We start from the raw sequence: 16,223 nt of genomic DNA on the forward strand, positions 1-16,223 counted from the left end.
GCATGAACTTTAGTTTGCTTGCTCTGTTTTGTCTGTAAATGTAACCATGTAACATGTGGCTGTACTTGGGTCACGTCACGCTGTACCATCAGGGGATCCAAGCCAGTGCAGATCCGCTGTTAATCACCCTAAAGGGAAAGATGCGTTTCAGACCAGAACCTCCAGTGCTAAACTTGCCATTAGTAGAAGAATATACACTGTTATTACCAAAGGAAGCTGAGTAACAAATCATTTGCTAATTCCAACAAAGGTGTAATATGTAGAAAACCCAAGCAATGTATTTTGGAAAGCTGACAGTTTTTCCAATGCCTAAATTGGTTCATTGCTACAACAGCTTCTTCCTCCTTGCATTCCTAGTTCCTAGCACCTTTGTTGCTGCTGTTAGAAGTTTGTGCAGGTCCTTTCCATCTTCCAGAACAACCCTAGCCAATTACAGAGGCAGAATTCCTGTAATTTTTCTTCTGAAAAAATAACTAAATACCAGAACACAGTCTGGTAAATTACAACAGAAATACTTAATTTAAACCATGCAATGAAACCTATCAGATTGTCTATGCCTATGCTCTTGACAGAGGAGTTGTACCCAGGCAATACACATAAAAGTTTACCAAACATAAGTTGTTTCTGAAAACAGAAATCCCAGGACACACAGGCATGAAGAAATTTAAAATAAACCAAATGATCAGCAGGAACTAACTTGAAATATGCACAGAAGTCCCTCTCATATGCTTACACTGGAGAAATTATCCATACTACCTAATAAAACACAGAGCAGAACAGTCAGTAAAGGGAAACACTTCCTGCTATTCCGCCATGTGTTCATAATAACAAAGCTTTAATTTAGCATAAACTAAAAGATCAGCTCCCTTTCATCAGTGTTGAAAGACCAGTAGTAATAGTGTCAAAACACTATTTTCTTGCTGTTGATATAAAGCTCAATTTGTGCTAGGCCAAATCACTTCATTGAAGAAATCTGTCTAGCAGGTACACAGTTCCCATTTTCCTTCCACTCAAAATTACTGATGAACCGGGGTTTAGCAAACATGGAATATTTTGCTTTTCTTCTTTGAGAAAGGATCCTTCTCAACTCCCTAACACAAACAAAACTCATTTGGGATACAAGCATATTTTATCCATCAGTATGTTTAGCCTCCATACTGATTCTAGCAATTCACACTGAAAGAATCACATGGTACCTGAGAAGTTTTGCATCCTTAGTTTAAGGTGTCCGCCTAGGAATACATCCAGAAAATGTGTGCTGTGGAGTATGACTTGCAATGCAAATCTCCCAAATCCCAGACCATCACCTTACCCTGTAGACTGGACTGAGATTACACTATTAGTAAGTCATTCAGTTGTTCTGTGGCAACAAGGTGTTTCAGACATCAGTCACCTCCACCCTTCACTGCAAAATCTTCATGTTGAAAAGCTATGTGACACTGAGAAATCCACTTTAAGATTTCCTACCAATATTTTCAATGACACTTCTAATGTCAAGAGAGATTATGATTCCCTATGATTCCCAACATCCCTTATGCACACCTTTCAGATGGAGGAAGAAAGAACAGTTAAAACAAAAGGACCTAATTAAACTAAAAATACAGCCGTCTTTAAAAATGTACTAAACTTACAAAGACTCATGCCTATGAACAGTAAGTGGGCAATTTTCAACAGACTAAGCCTGCAAGTTAACTAATGAAATGAAATTAAATGAAATCCCCAGCTATCAACTTACATCAAATACCTAAACACTAGGCAATTTCAAATGTATTAAAAATGTGACCAGTGTATTTAAAAAATCTCCTACTGCTCTGCAGATTTTATTTTCTGAGGCAGGTACCTTCATCCAAAAATTGAAAGGAACACCTATGAACACTGTTTTTAAAGATGGAAAGCACATTGGTGAATTAGAGAATCACCACCATCTGACAATTCAAGCCTAAAGGCAGCCTCTGATTAAACTTGTGACCAGTGTTAATGTTGTGGAAAAATTTGATTCTAATATCATAAAAGAATAAAGTGCAATTTATAGACCACAATTTATTCAGGTACTTCATGAAGGACCAAGAAAGATAGAATTGCTGGGAAGTCACCTTCACTGAAATGTGTGTACCCACCTGTCAAGAAGATGAACACCCAATATGCCTGGTGCTCCCCCCAGTGGAACCTCCTCCTCTGCCTCCAGGATCTCCAGGACTGGGCTTCTTCACAGCTTCACAGCAATATAGCTAGAAGTTGCCTTTTCCCCTTCCTCTAAAAAACCAGCTTTCAACTTCAGCAAAAAAGTTCTAGCTTGCCCACACAGAAGTAAAGACAAAACCAGTCAGCCAGATAACCCTGCCTCCATTACCACACATTAAAACTCTGAAAGAGAAGCACCTATGTAGGATTTAATGACCTCTAATACATGTGTATCAGTTCTGTACTTAGAGTTGTTTCATACTAACTTCCTGAACGTTAACCTGTAGCAAGCACTGAATATTTTCGTTCAAAAGAAGTCTGTATTTTCATCATCTAAGTCAGTTCTTGGTCCAGTCTTCCTAACCTTCTAGCTTTCTCCCAAATGTAATTCTCTTATTACTTTTAAATACTTTCTTCCTCTTGCCTCTATCCACTTCCACATCAGATTGTACGGCCTAACAAACCAAAAATGCTGTGCCATAGCTCCCTGTGTCGGATGCTTACCTTGAAGCCATAAAAGTCTGATGGAAATCTCTGTAACTAGGAAAAAGCTGTATTTTTCAAAAAAAGAATTGTCCTTTCCCAGTTCATACATCAAGACCTTCCCCACCTTGCATGCAATAGGGACACCTTCTCAAGTCCAGCTCCTTTCCAAACACGCTTGGGGTCACCATGTGGGCTATCTGAATTGAAAGTAGTTACCAGTTTTAAAAGGGCATGAATCTGTTTAGCCAAAACTCAAGAACCTTGTTCAGCACGACAGTTCAATGTTCAGAGGTTTATCTTTAGTTCTGTCTCCACACTGGCTAGCAAAATTTCCTACACTGAGGGTTGATTAAATGAGCTTCTCACTTTTTTTCTTTTTCTGCAAGACTCATGATCTGAAACAAACACCGGAACTCTGACTGTGAGCTTTAAACTCTGCTTAGAGCAAAATGATGGCATTCAGCACAGAGGACAAGTTTATCATTGCTGACAATTTCTATATATCTAATTTATTATTTAATATTAATTGCTCTGTGGTGCTGAGCAGGTTGGGAAGTAAACAGTGATTGCTGCCAGGACTCCTGGAAGCAGCAGCTGGCTGCAGACTGGCTTGGATGCCAGCACCAGAACAAGAATTGCAGCAATGGGGAGGAGGGCAAAAGTGGGGGCTGCAGCAGCTCAACCTGAACTGGCTTAAAACATGCTGGAATTATATTCTGCAAGTGCAATTCCAGAACTACAGTAGGGATAAAGTAGGGGCTCAGGATCCTCTCTCTGACACCATTCTACAACGTTCATTTAGTACATAAGTTCTAGAGTGACCCAACATTATGAGCATTAACTGCCCTGTACCAAGACAGGGCAGGCTTGACTTGGGTTCTGAAACATTAGCCCAACAATGTCCACTTCACTGGTTAAATGTGAGTGTTGGAGAGTTTCAAAACAAAAGCAGTTGAGGATAAGAATCTGCTTTGTGTAATGTAGAGCTGGAAACAGCTGAAGCAACACTTGGTACAGAGAATACATAAGTGTAATTTATGGATAAAAAGCATTAAAACATCCTGGGAATACCAACTCTAGTTCCAAAAGCACAGCAATTCAAAGGAATACAGAAAGCATAATGCATAAAAATACACAGAAATCAATGTCTGATATGAGTTCATTTTACTCCACAAAGGTGTACTACACTACAGAAAAATGTGAAAATAATAATAATTTCAGGGGAAAGACGGGTCAATAAACATCTGAGTGAAACAAGTCTCACCTAGTAAAATCTGTTTATTGAAAAGCCAGATCCAGCCCGACTATTGTTTCCTCTACCAATAATAATTTAATATTCAAAGCAAATGTTCTCTGTGGAGATAGCTGCAGTGTAAGGAGCAAAAGCTGTTTGGGTTAGCCTTGGGAGCAACGCTTTGTACCCCTCCTCTAAGGGAGCTACCATGGCTCAGGACAAGCTAAGGAATCTGTGACACCCACAGAAGTCTGCTGTTGAGCTTGGACCACTGGTACCACTAGACTAAGATATGCTCAACTCCATTGTAAGAAAAGTCATTTTCTCCCACAGCCCAGATTCAAGGCAGCTGTTGGAAAGTGACAGTTTACTGCCTGCAGTAGGATACAGCAGCTCAGACCCTGAGCAAATCAAAAGCACATGGACAGCACCAACACTGGGTGCTAAATTCCTCTTTCCATAGCTCAGGTAACTGCACCAGTTGCACCGCATTCAGGAATCAGATACTGCCACAACACATACATGGAATGGCTGTGAACTTAGGAAGAAAAGGCTCACACTGTGTATGGTTTTTATTTGAGGCTATAAGCATGATTTATCAGTGGAGAGAAAAGCTTAATGTCTACTGCTGCAAAATTCATTAGGTTATATACAAATTAAGTATAATCTCTTCCAACATGTCCTAATATTATATATTCATACATAACTCTACTTCCTTCATATTCTCAGTCAGTATAATTTAGTGAACACCATTAACCACACATTGGCTTACATTTGCAGTCTAGGAAAAATAATTTTCTTTCTGATAACAAATCTCAATAAAGCTTTTTCTCTGCTGCAAGTGCCTAATTTTGAAGTAGTGCACTGCTATAAAAATTAACTTAAGACAGGCTGTCTGCTCATTGCACTTAATAGACTCAGAGCTGAAAAGATAAACATTTTTACTAGTAACTACTGCGCTGGGACTGATTACTGATGTTTAGGTGGTAAAATAGTTGTAACAAAAAAAAAGAACTAGTAAATATATCATTTTGTTCTTAACCATTTTTAGTGCAGATATCTAAGACAAGATCAATATTCTGTTTTATACACAAAATAATAAACATGACAGGTCAATGACTTGATAAAAGTGACTGCACAGGTAAGGGGCAGAACAGGGTACAGAAGCAGTCTCCCAAGTCTCTGCCAAGTAAGCAAAGCACCAGGCCTCAGCAATTCTTCCCATTCAGCGCTTGAAGGTTTATACACCTGAACTTGAGAAACCCCAGAAACACAACTTATCCTATAACCAGGGTGTAGATAAGTGCTCCCAAGAGACAGCTTATAAAAATAACTCAAATGGCAAGTTTTCTTTCTTCCTTAAATCTTCCTTAATGAAACTAAAAAACACCAGTGCTGGAAAATAACAATAGTAGTAGTAATAATGATAGCAACAATAACAATGATAATAATTACCAAAGGATCAAGCTCTGGCCTGGCTCTGGGTCCCTTGCACCCGAGTGTGCTACCTTACTTCCGTGGAGAAGGTTGCCAGGTACCAGCTCTGACAGCAGTGCCAAGCCTCTCTGGCATTTTGGGCCAGGCAGGGGAGGTAACCAGTCAGTCATGCTCCACCAACTCCCAGCTGTGGTGCAGCCCCTGGGGAGCGCAGCAAGCTGCTGTGGGGCAGACTGGCACATTGGCTCAGGCAGGAAAAGCCAAAAAGAGCTCTTTGACAGCTTCTTCCCTCTCCCCATCACACAAAGCAAATGCCAGAACAGAAGACAATCCTGCAAAGGGAGAAATGCTGGACTTTTTTTTTGTAAGAGTTGATTTTCCAAAGGGGTACTCAGACATTCTTCAATAGCCCACTGATAATTTGCGAACACAAAGATCCAGCTTTTCAGAGTTATGCTTCATCTCACCCCTGTTTCCCCCTCATCACAAGCAGCAGCAGCATTCACAGGGCAGGACTCCATAAGAACTGGAAGCTAATTACCAGATATCTTGGAAATCTTTCCAATCTGCACAACTTCATCCAGTTTCCAATGCTTAGCATTAGCTCTTTTGGAACCTCTTTGTCCTTATTTTTGTGTAACAAATTTTCAACAAGGCAGGAGTTCTTTGTTCTCCCCTAATAAAACAACCTAAAATGTTAACACTTCAGCATGAAACTAATGAACTAAATGCACTTTTCTGGAGATCTGAGCAGACGTACGGGCATTTCCAGATTTATGTGAAAACATACTAATTCTGGAAGAAGTCCTTTAGGCTGGGTTTTTAAAAGAACTTCAGAACTACAAAAATGAATACAAACAACAGTTGTAAATTATCTATGTGTTTTGCCAAGCATATGGCCACTCAATTGCTGCACTTATTGAGGATAATCTAAAATAAAATCTTATAGGGGGATGAAAAGAGAAGTGGACCAAGTCAGACATTTACTTAGATGCAACAACTTTGTCCATAACATTTTATTCCATATAAACGCTAGTGGCAATGTAGAGATACACTCTGCAGAGTATTGAGCGTCCAAGTCTGCAATTTACAAGGACGGAAATGATTTTCAAATGTCTCCTCTTGGGGGATATAGTGAAAAAGATGAAGAGTTGGTTGAGTATTTCTGCTCCTGCAGTACTGCTGACATGGGAGACTGTCAGTCTGATACAACCTGTTTCAGTGGGATACTTACCAAGTACCTGTATGGATTTAGTATGAAGCGGGAATATAGACCCCAATATAGACCCCATTCACATGAATCCTCCAGCTGGTAGAGTTGGGGGGGGGGTTGAAACACCACAGAAGACAGCTGGTAGCATCTCTGTATGTGCAGCTGATTGCAAAGCAAATGCCTGATGATGCTCTGACTGCACTATGGAAGGGAAGACAGCCCTGAACTACCTAGGAAATATATCCTATGCCCAGGGCCAAGAGGAATGGGTGACATACAGATTTTTGGTAGCTGTGCAGTGGGAATGTCCTGTTTAACATCAGCATTGCTTTATTTAAACCTCTTTGGACAAAAGAATTTTCACTTTGGGCAAAACACCAAGACTGCTGGATGCCACCTGCTCTGGAAAGACTGTCATGACTAAAACTGGAAGCAGTACTTTCACTTTCATTTTGTACAAATTCTACCCTGTGGATGTTGTCGATTTCGTGCTATAAAAATAAGTAACTTTTATCAGCACTCATTTTTAAATGTATTTAGATGCATGCATTTTAGGTAATAAGCCTAAAATACTCTGTACTCCTTGCTAGTTGGAGGTCATCTGTTACAAGTATCATCTTACCTCCCTTCTCCAAAATACTAACTTAAGTACCTAAAATATAGTTCTCATTAGATGACATTCGAAAGCATTCAGGGAACATCAATTTTATAAGAACTGACACTACAGAAGGAACATGTCCCAAACCAAGTGACATCTAAATCACAGACTTCATTCGAGCTGCTTTTTCAAGCAAACACTAGTATTCACTACAGAACCTCCGTGGCTAAAAATAAAACTGGCAAACACAGAATTAGTGGCTGTGTTCACACGTGGATGACTGTCCAGGAAGACTGTGGTGACATGAAGCTGCCCTTTTAGAAGGCACAGAATGACATGATCCCTCTGTTGCTGGTACGGCCACAGCTCCCAAGCAGTAAAACTTGGAAATAACTGGCCCCTTCTACTACAGGTTACATCCCCTGTGCCTTTGGAAGAAAGGCAGCAAGAAACCTCATTCATTCAAGGCAGTGCTGCTCCTGAACTGCATGGCTGTGATGAACTTGGGGCCCACACGGGCTTGCCACATGGGAGACAAAAGTGTAATGCTAAGGCAGCAACACTGGTTTTTTTTTTTACAGTCAGACTAAAAGTAAAAAACTGTTCAGAATATATTCTAAGAAGCAAAGTACTGCAAAATGTGGTACCATTCTCCTGCTGACAGTCAATGCTGAACTGATCTATAAGTCATTTCTGACTTTTTTCCAGAAGCTTTCCTTGTCACTCTTAGCAGCACTAGGGAGCCCACCCTAAGTTTTTGTGTATTAAAGATAAAGAAAATATTTACTCTGTTTTCCTCCAGGGCACTTGGCTCCCCATGCTATCCTGAATGCCTTAAACACTTACGAGTCTTCTTTTCTTTAAATGTTAACAAATTTCAGTCATTATTAAGGCAGTTTTATGAGTGTGGCTTTTTGAAAAGATAGATCATCTAACATGTTCTGAAGCAGTCAACCTATAACACTTTCAACATGCCTCCCAAACACTTCAGAGCTGGCACCTCCCTTTCAAGATCTGCCCTGGAGAGACCTCCAGCACCCAGCATGACCTCATTAACCACTGACTCAGCTGAGCCATGGAAGATGCAGCAATCCATGTCTCATACAAGGCACTAAACCACTCAAGGTATAAAGACAGCGACTAGCAATATGAAGTTAAACAGATAATGATTATATATTTTTGATGATTATGATATATTTTTGATGTTGTTTCTTTGCTTTCCTCTGTTTTGAAAGCTTTATATATACTCTGCAGATTGGCATTTCTGTGCTTCTTGGATCAACTAAGTGGTTATGCCAAGCCTTCCTACGAACAAGAATTACATTAGTCACTTAAAAATCAACTGCCTACACAGTCATAAACTAATCCACTCGGCTCAATCATATTGGAGCTACAAATCCTGACCAGACCTGCTGTGTGATGTAGGAAGAACTTTGTGGAGCACTGAAAAGGGTGAACCTGCCAGGCTCTGGAGAGACAGTGCCATTGGGATGCCTCCTGGAAACCCTACCCAGACAGCATGTATGGTGCAACAAGGACCCACCTTGCAAATATCCCAGCCTTGAAAATCTCTAATGCTCTGAAGGTCAAGCTCCACCCTCAAATCCATATAAAAGCCAGGAGGCAATTTTGCTGGCATTTCCAATAAAGTGCTGCCTAAAAAACAGGCACAGGCTGGATTTTAGCTTCTGAATGGTCTCTGGGCTCAGCTCCAAGCAGCAGATCAGAGATTCAAGGAACAAGGTGAAGCAGGAATGGCTAAGGGTTGTATCCAAACATGGTACATTTGATATGCCAAGCACAAATAAACTAAACATAGCTGTCTATTTGGCATCAGAAAGCAGCCAACAGAAAAATAAATCCTAGCTTTCAAACTCTGAATTCCCTCCAGCTTTATCTAGTTGTTGTTTGATTAATTTTGACAAGTGTGGTCCACAAAACTAATGTACCACTTCTGCAGACCGTACATTTCCAGCCTCCTTACAGTTCAAATTTTCAAGCTCTTTACACCTTCCCACTCCATTCACAGCCTTCTTAACCTCCCTTAGAAACACAAGAGAAGTACGTGTTCACTAAAAACTCATCCAGCAGAGACTGACTGCGGTTCTCCCAAATGTGCATACGTTTGCTCTACCTCTCTTCCTCCATCTGGCTCAGTTAAATGCCACCCATCCCTTCTCAAAGAGATCTTCTTCCCCTTCCTCGAATATGCCCCTAGTAATCCTTCTGTTACTCTTCTCACAATGAAGGCAATCCTCATCCCATGAAGACAAAATTCCTTTTCCTAGACAATCCCTCAGATTCAAGGATGAAATATTAATTATAAATTACATTTGTCATTCCTATCTGTTGAAAATACATATCAGACACACAGAAATACTGAAGTGTCATTCACCATCACTGATTCCAACTCACTTGAATTACTGACCTTAGACTCATAATCAAACTGGAGGAGTTTCGTTTACAAAACTTTACTTCTGAGCATGCCATATAACTAACAGCAACTACTGAAAACTAGAGGGTTTTTTCTTCCTGAATTTCTAGTCAAATGACCCTCTTTTTATGTGGTTGTGTGAATCAACACGCACAGCTGATTGAGGACAACCAAAAAAACCACAGCTGAAATGCAAAGAGTAAACTTATTTTGTTACCTCGCTGACTGGAGTATCCCAAAACCACATTGGGCTGCAGACACCCAAAATGAGAGCACAGGCACTGTCCAGCTCAGCCCAGTCCCAGGCAGGGCATCCGGGCTGCTGTTTGCACCCATTTATCAAAGGGCCACGCGCACATGGTATAACTCCATGCTGTGATTTTCCTCTGGGCTTTTTATGATCTCTGCTTTGATCTCTCTCTCTCCCAAGACAGGGAGCACAAGCATGTCTGGGAGAGGGACTCCAAGTTTTAGTAAACACCTCTGTTATCTCTACACAGAAATTCTACTTCTCAAACAGACAAAGGATAAACAGCAGTAGGCATAATAAATGGTTTCCCACACTGTTATTCTCCAGGCCTTGGAATTCTCAGCTGCAAGGTCACTTGATGGAATCTACCATCCTCCTCACCATTCTTCTGCTTTCAACCCTTCCCTCCCCACACTGGCAAAATACTTCTTAGTTGGTTTATGTCTGTTGCATAATAATATAAAAATAATAATGTTTTTACTATAAATTAAGTCTAAAGAGGATGATACACTGCCTCTAGCTGTTTGCATCTTAATCTCAAAACTGTATCAATGCAAATCTGCTGTAGTTACCTGAAATACTTTGATCTGCTAACAGTGTTTATATTCCTCCTGTCAACATTTATTTCTCCTTAAAAATCTTTCTTTTTAATCTAGAAATATTTCAATAGTAAGGAATAGAAAAGTAAAAGGAAAATGACAAGGAAATATTAGAGGAGATGATTAAATATTCATAAACTAGGTAATGCTAAATTCAAAGTTACACATGACAACTTTAATTCTAAACTCTCCTGTAAGTTCCTGACATTCCCTTTAACTACCTGTCTATACACTCTGTCTTAAATAATTTTTCACAACTTCAGAGACACCACGTTTTAGTTAGGCAAATATTTTGTATCTATAACCCATACATTTTGTATCTATAACTGTCTATACGCAGCTTCCTGCCAGTCAAAATACTAAAATACCAGAGAACATCTATGGCTCACATGCTGAGTTGAGTTCATCACTAACATACTTGAGAGAGTTACAAGGATGGCAGTTCCACTGCTAAAAGGAGTTACATGTTATACAACCATTAACTTTGATAAGGAAGAAAACGTCTTGAAAAATAGTGGGGCTTTTTTTCTACAAAAGACTTCAAACTCATGCCAGTGTCATAACACTGCAAATTAGGCAAATATACAAGAAATTAAACATTACAGGATATATTAAGTGCACATGAAAATAGGCAAAACCAGCATCCTCAATTTGAGAAACAAACAAATTTAAAGCCACTGTACAGTACAGTACAGCTGTACGTACAATTTTAGAGACACCGCAATTAGTCTGTTTACCATGAAAATACATACGTGTATTCCGATTTGCAATTGTTTTACACTTGGGTATTCGTAAAGTTATCCAAGCAGCAGCAGCAGCTGCATTCTTTCTGAGCTCAGTACTCCAAATCTGCATTTTTTGTAAGAAATCCTAAAAATGGTAAGGCATAAAAAATCCTGATTTCTTCACAGTCAGTTCTCAGCCAAATATGTTGAGAGCTTCCCTGCTTGCTCTCAGTGCCCTGGCCATGACATCTTGTACACTTGCCACGCACAAGGCCGTTTCCCTGCCTCCTGCTTTCTTTCAGCTACAAGACACTGAGGTTACATTTCTGCAGCTTGTATCTAAATCAGAGTTTAAGATGATACTCAGATGTTAATATTCAAATATTCACAAAAAAGACAAAGGATCGAATAATTTATTCTGCAGACCCCCATGTGTATAAATGGCTTTCATCTGTAAAGATATTATCTCATTCACCCTCTATCTCAATAAATAAAACTGTAAACAGTTCTTTTTTTTTTAAACACATAACCAACGTTTTATTTATTTTGATTTCGTTCTCTCAAATACTTTACTTTTACTTTAGCTGAGGACTTAGACTCAAAATATACCTGCATTACTGAAGAAGACAAAAAATGATCCCAGCAGCAGCACATCTGAACTAAACCAGCTCTCCCTGAAGGACAAAAAAAGTTCTTTACCAGCCTGAGGCTGGATATCCCAGTCTTGCAGCACAGACACACACACAGAAGACACACTGGCAAAAGCACACACAACACAGTCAAAACCTACAGAAACATTCTCAGGGATTTCTGCACAGCTACTGAATCATGACCAGATTCTTCAAGAACCATCAGGCTTCAGCAGCAGAAACAAGCAACCAGAGTAAGGAGGAAAGAGCAGCAGGAAAACTCCACCAACATGTGGTGCACACAAATAATACGGAAAAATATTAAAGCTGCTTTTCCCAAAACTCACCTCAGTGCCACACTCTGCTCTGGGAATATATGACACATCAGTGCTGAGGGAGGCAGGAGCCGGCCTTGTTCATGGTGACTCCATGAATGAAGCCTGGAAACATGCCAGCTGAGTGCGGCATCAATCCATTTCCCTGCCTGGCATAAGACAGGTAATGCTGAGAAGTTAAAATTATCTGTATGACTTTTATTGGCCTCTGGGCTGTGCCCTACTCTGTAACTGAGAGGTGTTTTCCAGGTCAAATGCCACCTCCGGACTTCAACAGGTCCCATGGGTGTTGTAACAACAACAAACCAGACAGACCCAATGCCCAAAAACTAAACCTTCAAACTCTATGTGGTTGGTTTTTTTTAATCACAGAAACACCAAAAATAAACTCTGCTAAGGTAGAGACTAATTTGGTTATTTTTTGAAGTAAACTAGACTCTATCAGCTAACTCACTGCATTCCAAGGAACTGTCATCAAATGAAGGTAGTCACACAGGATTTTAAGGAAAGAAAGTCTGGCTGGAAAGGGGTCAGTACTGTTCCCTCAGCATTTGAGGGCCCACCTCTGTATGTCCTGCAGCAAAAGGATGGACAAGATGCCCTACACTAGATCTGTTACTGGTCTTAGATGGGAATACCTGTTGAAGAAGAGGTTACAGAAGTCATTGTCCTGGTAGATGTACCACCCACACAGGAACTAGTGACACCAAGTCTGAAATTTGAGTCCATGGCAACATACAACTTCTCTTCTGTATGCTGACACAACGTTAACTTTTGAAGCCTAATTATGATCATTGAGATTTCAATAAACTTACTCTGCTGTTGAACAACAAACAGAAACATGTTATCAGGCAGGATTTGTTCAGAGCTGCCAAGGAGACACTTGGCATGTCCCACTCCTCTGTTCCTTTCAGTGGGGCTGTTCCAGGACAAACATGCTTTCAGAAAAATTTAAATAAGCTGGAGTAGCTGGATGCAATCTTGATTCTTACTTAGAGGAGCAGCATATAAAGGCATGTCCAAAAATGAAACAAAAGCTGTGTGCTCAGGTTCAGACTTGGAGGGAGAACTCACGAGTGCTGAAGAGCTGTCAGCAGAGGGTCTGCTGGAGTGCAGTGGAGTGAAGCGGAGAGGACCCTTTTCCCAGTGGTTACAGAAAGTCAGACAGGCTCAGTTTTATTATCTGGGAAATGCAACAAATGCCAGCAGCAAGAAGTCAATTAAACAGAGCCTTGAAATGATAAATGAGATCAGCAAAATACACAGTATTATCTTCTGTTCCTACAGAGGTAAGAGTTTATGTTGGCTGGAACAATTTTAGAAACATTCCATGCAGAACAACACTACAGGAGGAGATCGTACCGTCCCCTTTCCTGAAGATCTACCAGAGACCTCGACTAGCCTCAGGGAACTGTGGGGATCTAGGTAGAAGAGCTGATTTCTCAGCCTGAAGCTGGACTAGTCACTGCCTGTGTCAGTGTGATGAGCAGGTTTAGCTCTTGAGCTGCTAATGGCTTTTAGTGGCAAATCCAGGAAACATGCAACAGGACAGGAGACAGGGAGGCAATAAAGGCCAATAAAGATCCAAAACTGAGGACATTTTCCTATTTAAAGGCTTTCTGGGTAGATGCTCCTCCCAAATTTAATGGAGGAGGTTGAAAAGATTTCAGCAGAGCTATTTTAATCTGTAGCTTTTCACAGGACACATGCAGGGTACATAATGGTTGGTATATTTAGTTGGCATGGAAATATTTTGCTGGCATTGGCTATGCACAGCATTATTAAAATGAACAAGTGTATTCAGTCTCTTTGATCAAACTCTGTTCTCAGTCTTGTCTGAGGCTTGACTAATATTACTGATGTCAGTGGAGTTGCTTTAAACCAATACACTGTATTACACTTTAGACACTAAGAAATGCTAGTAAGAATTAATTTACTTAATTCAGAATTCATTGTGCTTTTATCTAAAGCATAAAGTATATTTTAATGTATAGCTAATGAATTAACAATAATTAACATTTAACAACAATTATTAATATTAATAATGTATAACTAAAGAATTAGTCAATGAATTAATGAAAAATGTAGAAAGAGACAAAACTGAAAGTGAAACCAATCTCCAGTGCTTTAGATAAAAATCTATTTATAATTTCTTCAGATTTAATATTTGTTTTACAAAAAAAAATCTGTCAGAACCTCTACAATCTCTCCAAATAAGATACAAGTCTCTTAATATAAGATACAATTCCTTGGCATAAGAAACGAAATCTCTTCAGGTTAATTCACTGTTGTTCTGAGCAAGGGCAAACCCCACAATCTTTTTATTTGCTTTCTTGGTAAACAGATTAGATCCATATTCAGCTACAGTGTTACATATGCATGTGACAATCACTGGCATATTGCTCTGCCAGCGCTCAAGAACATTTCTCTACCAGTTAAACAATCTTTCCCGAAATAAACACATCTTTTCCGTTATCACAAGCTATAAAGCAGTTCAAGAGCCCTGAAATGATCTTTTCATTAGTTTGAGATGCTTAAGCATCTCAGTACTGAAACATCCCTTATAAGCCTTATGAGACAGGAAGTGAATAAATCCTGCTCTCCCATTCCCTTAATGAGAATGCCTAATAAAAATGTAAACTAATTCTCTTGACTGCCACTATCCTGTCTACTGAATGAAATCTTCCTTTGCCTTATCATATATTTCTATAACTTTAAAGCTACAATATATTTATGGCTGTTTGAGATTACTCAGCCAATGCCACCAGTTGGCACTAGTTTCTTAACTTCCCTCATTTTTTTTTCCTTGGCTGAGGCCAGACAAGATCACCCGCCCTGTTAGCAAATCCATCCTCTTCAAGTCAATACTATAATAACTTCACCAAAGTCCATCCTCCATCAACAAAGCAATCACAAAGCCCTTAGCTTGCAATATTTCCTTGTTGAAGGTATACTTCAAGTAAATTTGAATTATCTACTTGATTATAAACATCTATGGACTTTTAAGCTCAAATGAATATTAAATATACTTAACTGTGCTTTCCTTCCCCTCTCTGTAAATGTCTCCTTGTCCTCCTAATGCAAACACAGACAGTGCTTCTCCCCACAACATTTGTCACTGTTAGCAGCTGGGTGGACACTTCTGTTCCCTGTTCTACCTAGACAGAGGTCCTTGCTCAGCCCTTTTCCTGCATCTCCAGGGTCTCTGCAGGGAAATAAGAGCTCAGGCAAGCAACAATCTGCCTGTCCAGCAACAAAAAGAAAAGAGCAGAGAATATGGATATTTCAGCTCATTTTTATGACAGACCTGAAAACCAGCCAAGAATTCCAGCAGGATCTCTGGACAATCTGAAAAGCTATAAAGGAAAAAATAATCCTAAAGCCCACAGCTAAAAGCCAGGGGTTATAAGAGAGATTCCAGAAACCCTGGGATGATGCAGAAAAGCAAGTTGTCTGGAGAATGGGTCAGGAAAGAGCTGAAACATGGGCTATTCTCAGATGTGGCCAGTAACTGCAGGTAACTGCAGAGCAGAGCCATGCCACCTGCACCAGCCTTTTACCACTCTCCGGTCAAAAGCAGGATCACAAGGTGTGTTTCAAGGCAGAGGCACCACGGTGGTAGCTGCCAGACAGAACATGAAGAAGATGAGACTGTTGGAGAGGTGGGCTGCCTTTCACCACACAGTGCTGGAAAAAAAAGCAGGTTCATTTGGTCCTGATTAGCCATTTAAATTGCTGTCAAGCCTTCTGCTAGGGAAGCATTTCTCCAAGCTCACTCCTGAAAGCACTGATCTTGCCAAAGGCCAAACAGGGAGAAGGCTGCCAATTTGCTCTTTCCTTCTGCAGTAGATGGCTGCTCCTGCAGCGTGGTCAGCACATGAAAAGAAGTGCTTGGGCCTCAGCTAGCCATGCACACAGAGGACACAGCTGGACAAACTGATCTTTCAGGTGTGCTTCTCCACACTCTTGTTGGGTGCTCTCCCTCCTCCTGCCTCACATTTGCCAAATCACAGGTTCAGAATGGACTGGCAGGTACCCAACCTTTTTCCTGGCTCTCACAGGTAAACACTCACTGCCAAATGTACTTTCCCTGGAAACAATG

At 40.2% G+C, this 16,223-nt stretch overlaps 1 protein-coding gene across 3 annotated transcripts in view; it reads right to left on the reverse strand.

The window, feature by feature from the left end:
- The window catches only part of UBE2E3 (ubiquitin conjugating enzyme E2 E3), a 57,389-nt gene that overhangs the window by 12,664 nt on the left and 28,502 nt on the right, over positions 1–16,223 (reverse strand). The window contains exon 1 of one of the 3 annotated variants that reach the window (XM_048309781.1): positions 9,801–9,934. The exons of the other annotated variants lie outside the window; for them this stretch is intronic. Within the exon in view, the coding sequence (XP_048165738.1) occupies positions 9,801–9,919 (119 nt within the window). The 5' untranslated portion in view covers positions 9,920–9,934. Of the gene's footprint in view, positions 1–9,800; positions 9,935–16,223 lie in introns of those variants that run through there. 3 annotated transcript variants of the gene reach the window in all.

This window comes from Corvus hawaiiensis, chromosome 7 (assembly GCF_020740725.1).
Source record: "Corvus hawaiiensis isolate bCorHaw1 chromosome 7, bCorHaw1.pri.cur, whole genome shotgun sequence".
Lineage (NCBI taxonomy): Eukaryota > Metazoa > Chordata > Aves > Passeriformes > Corvidae > Corvus > Corvus hawaiiensis.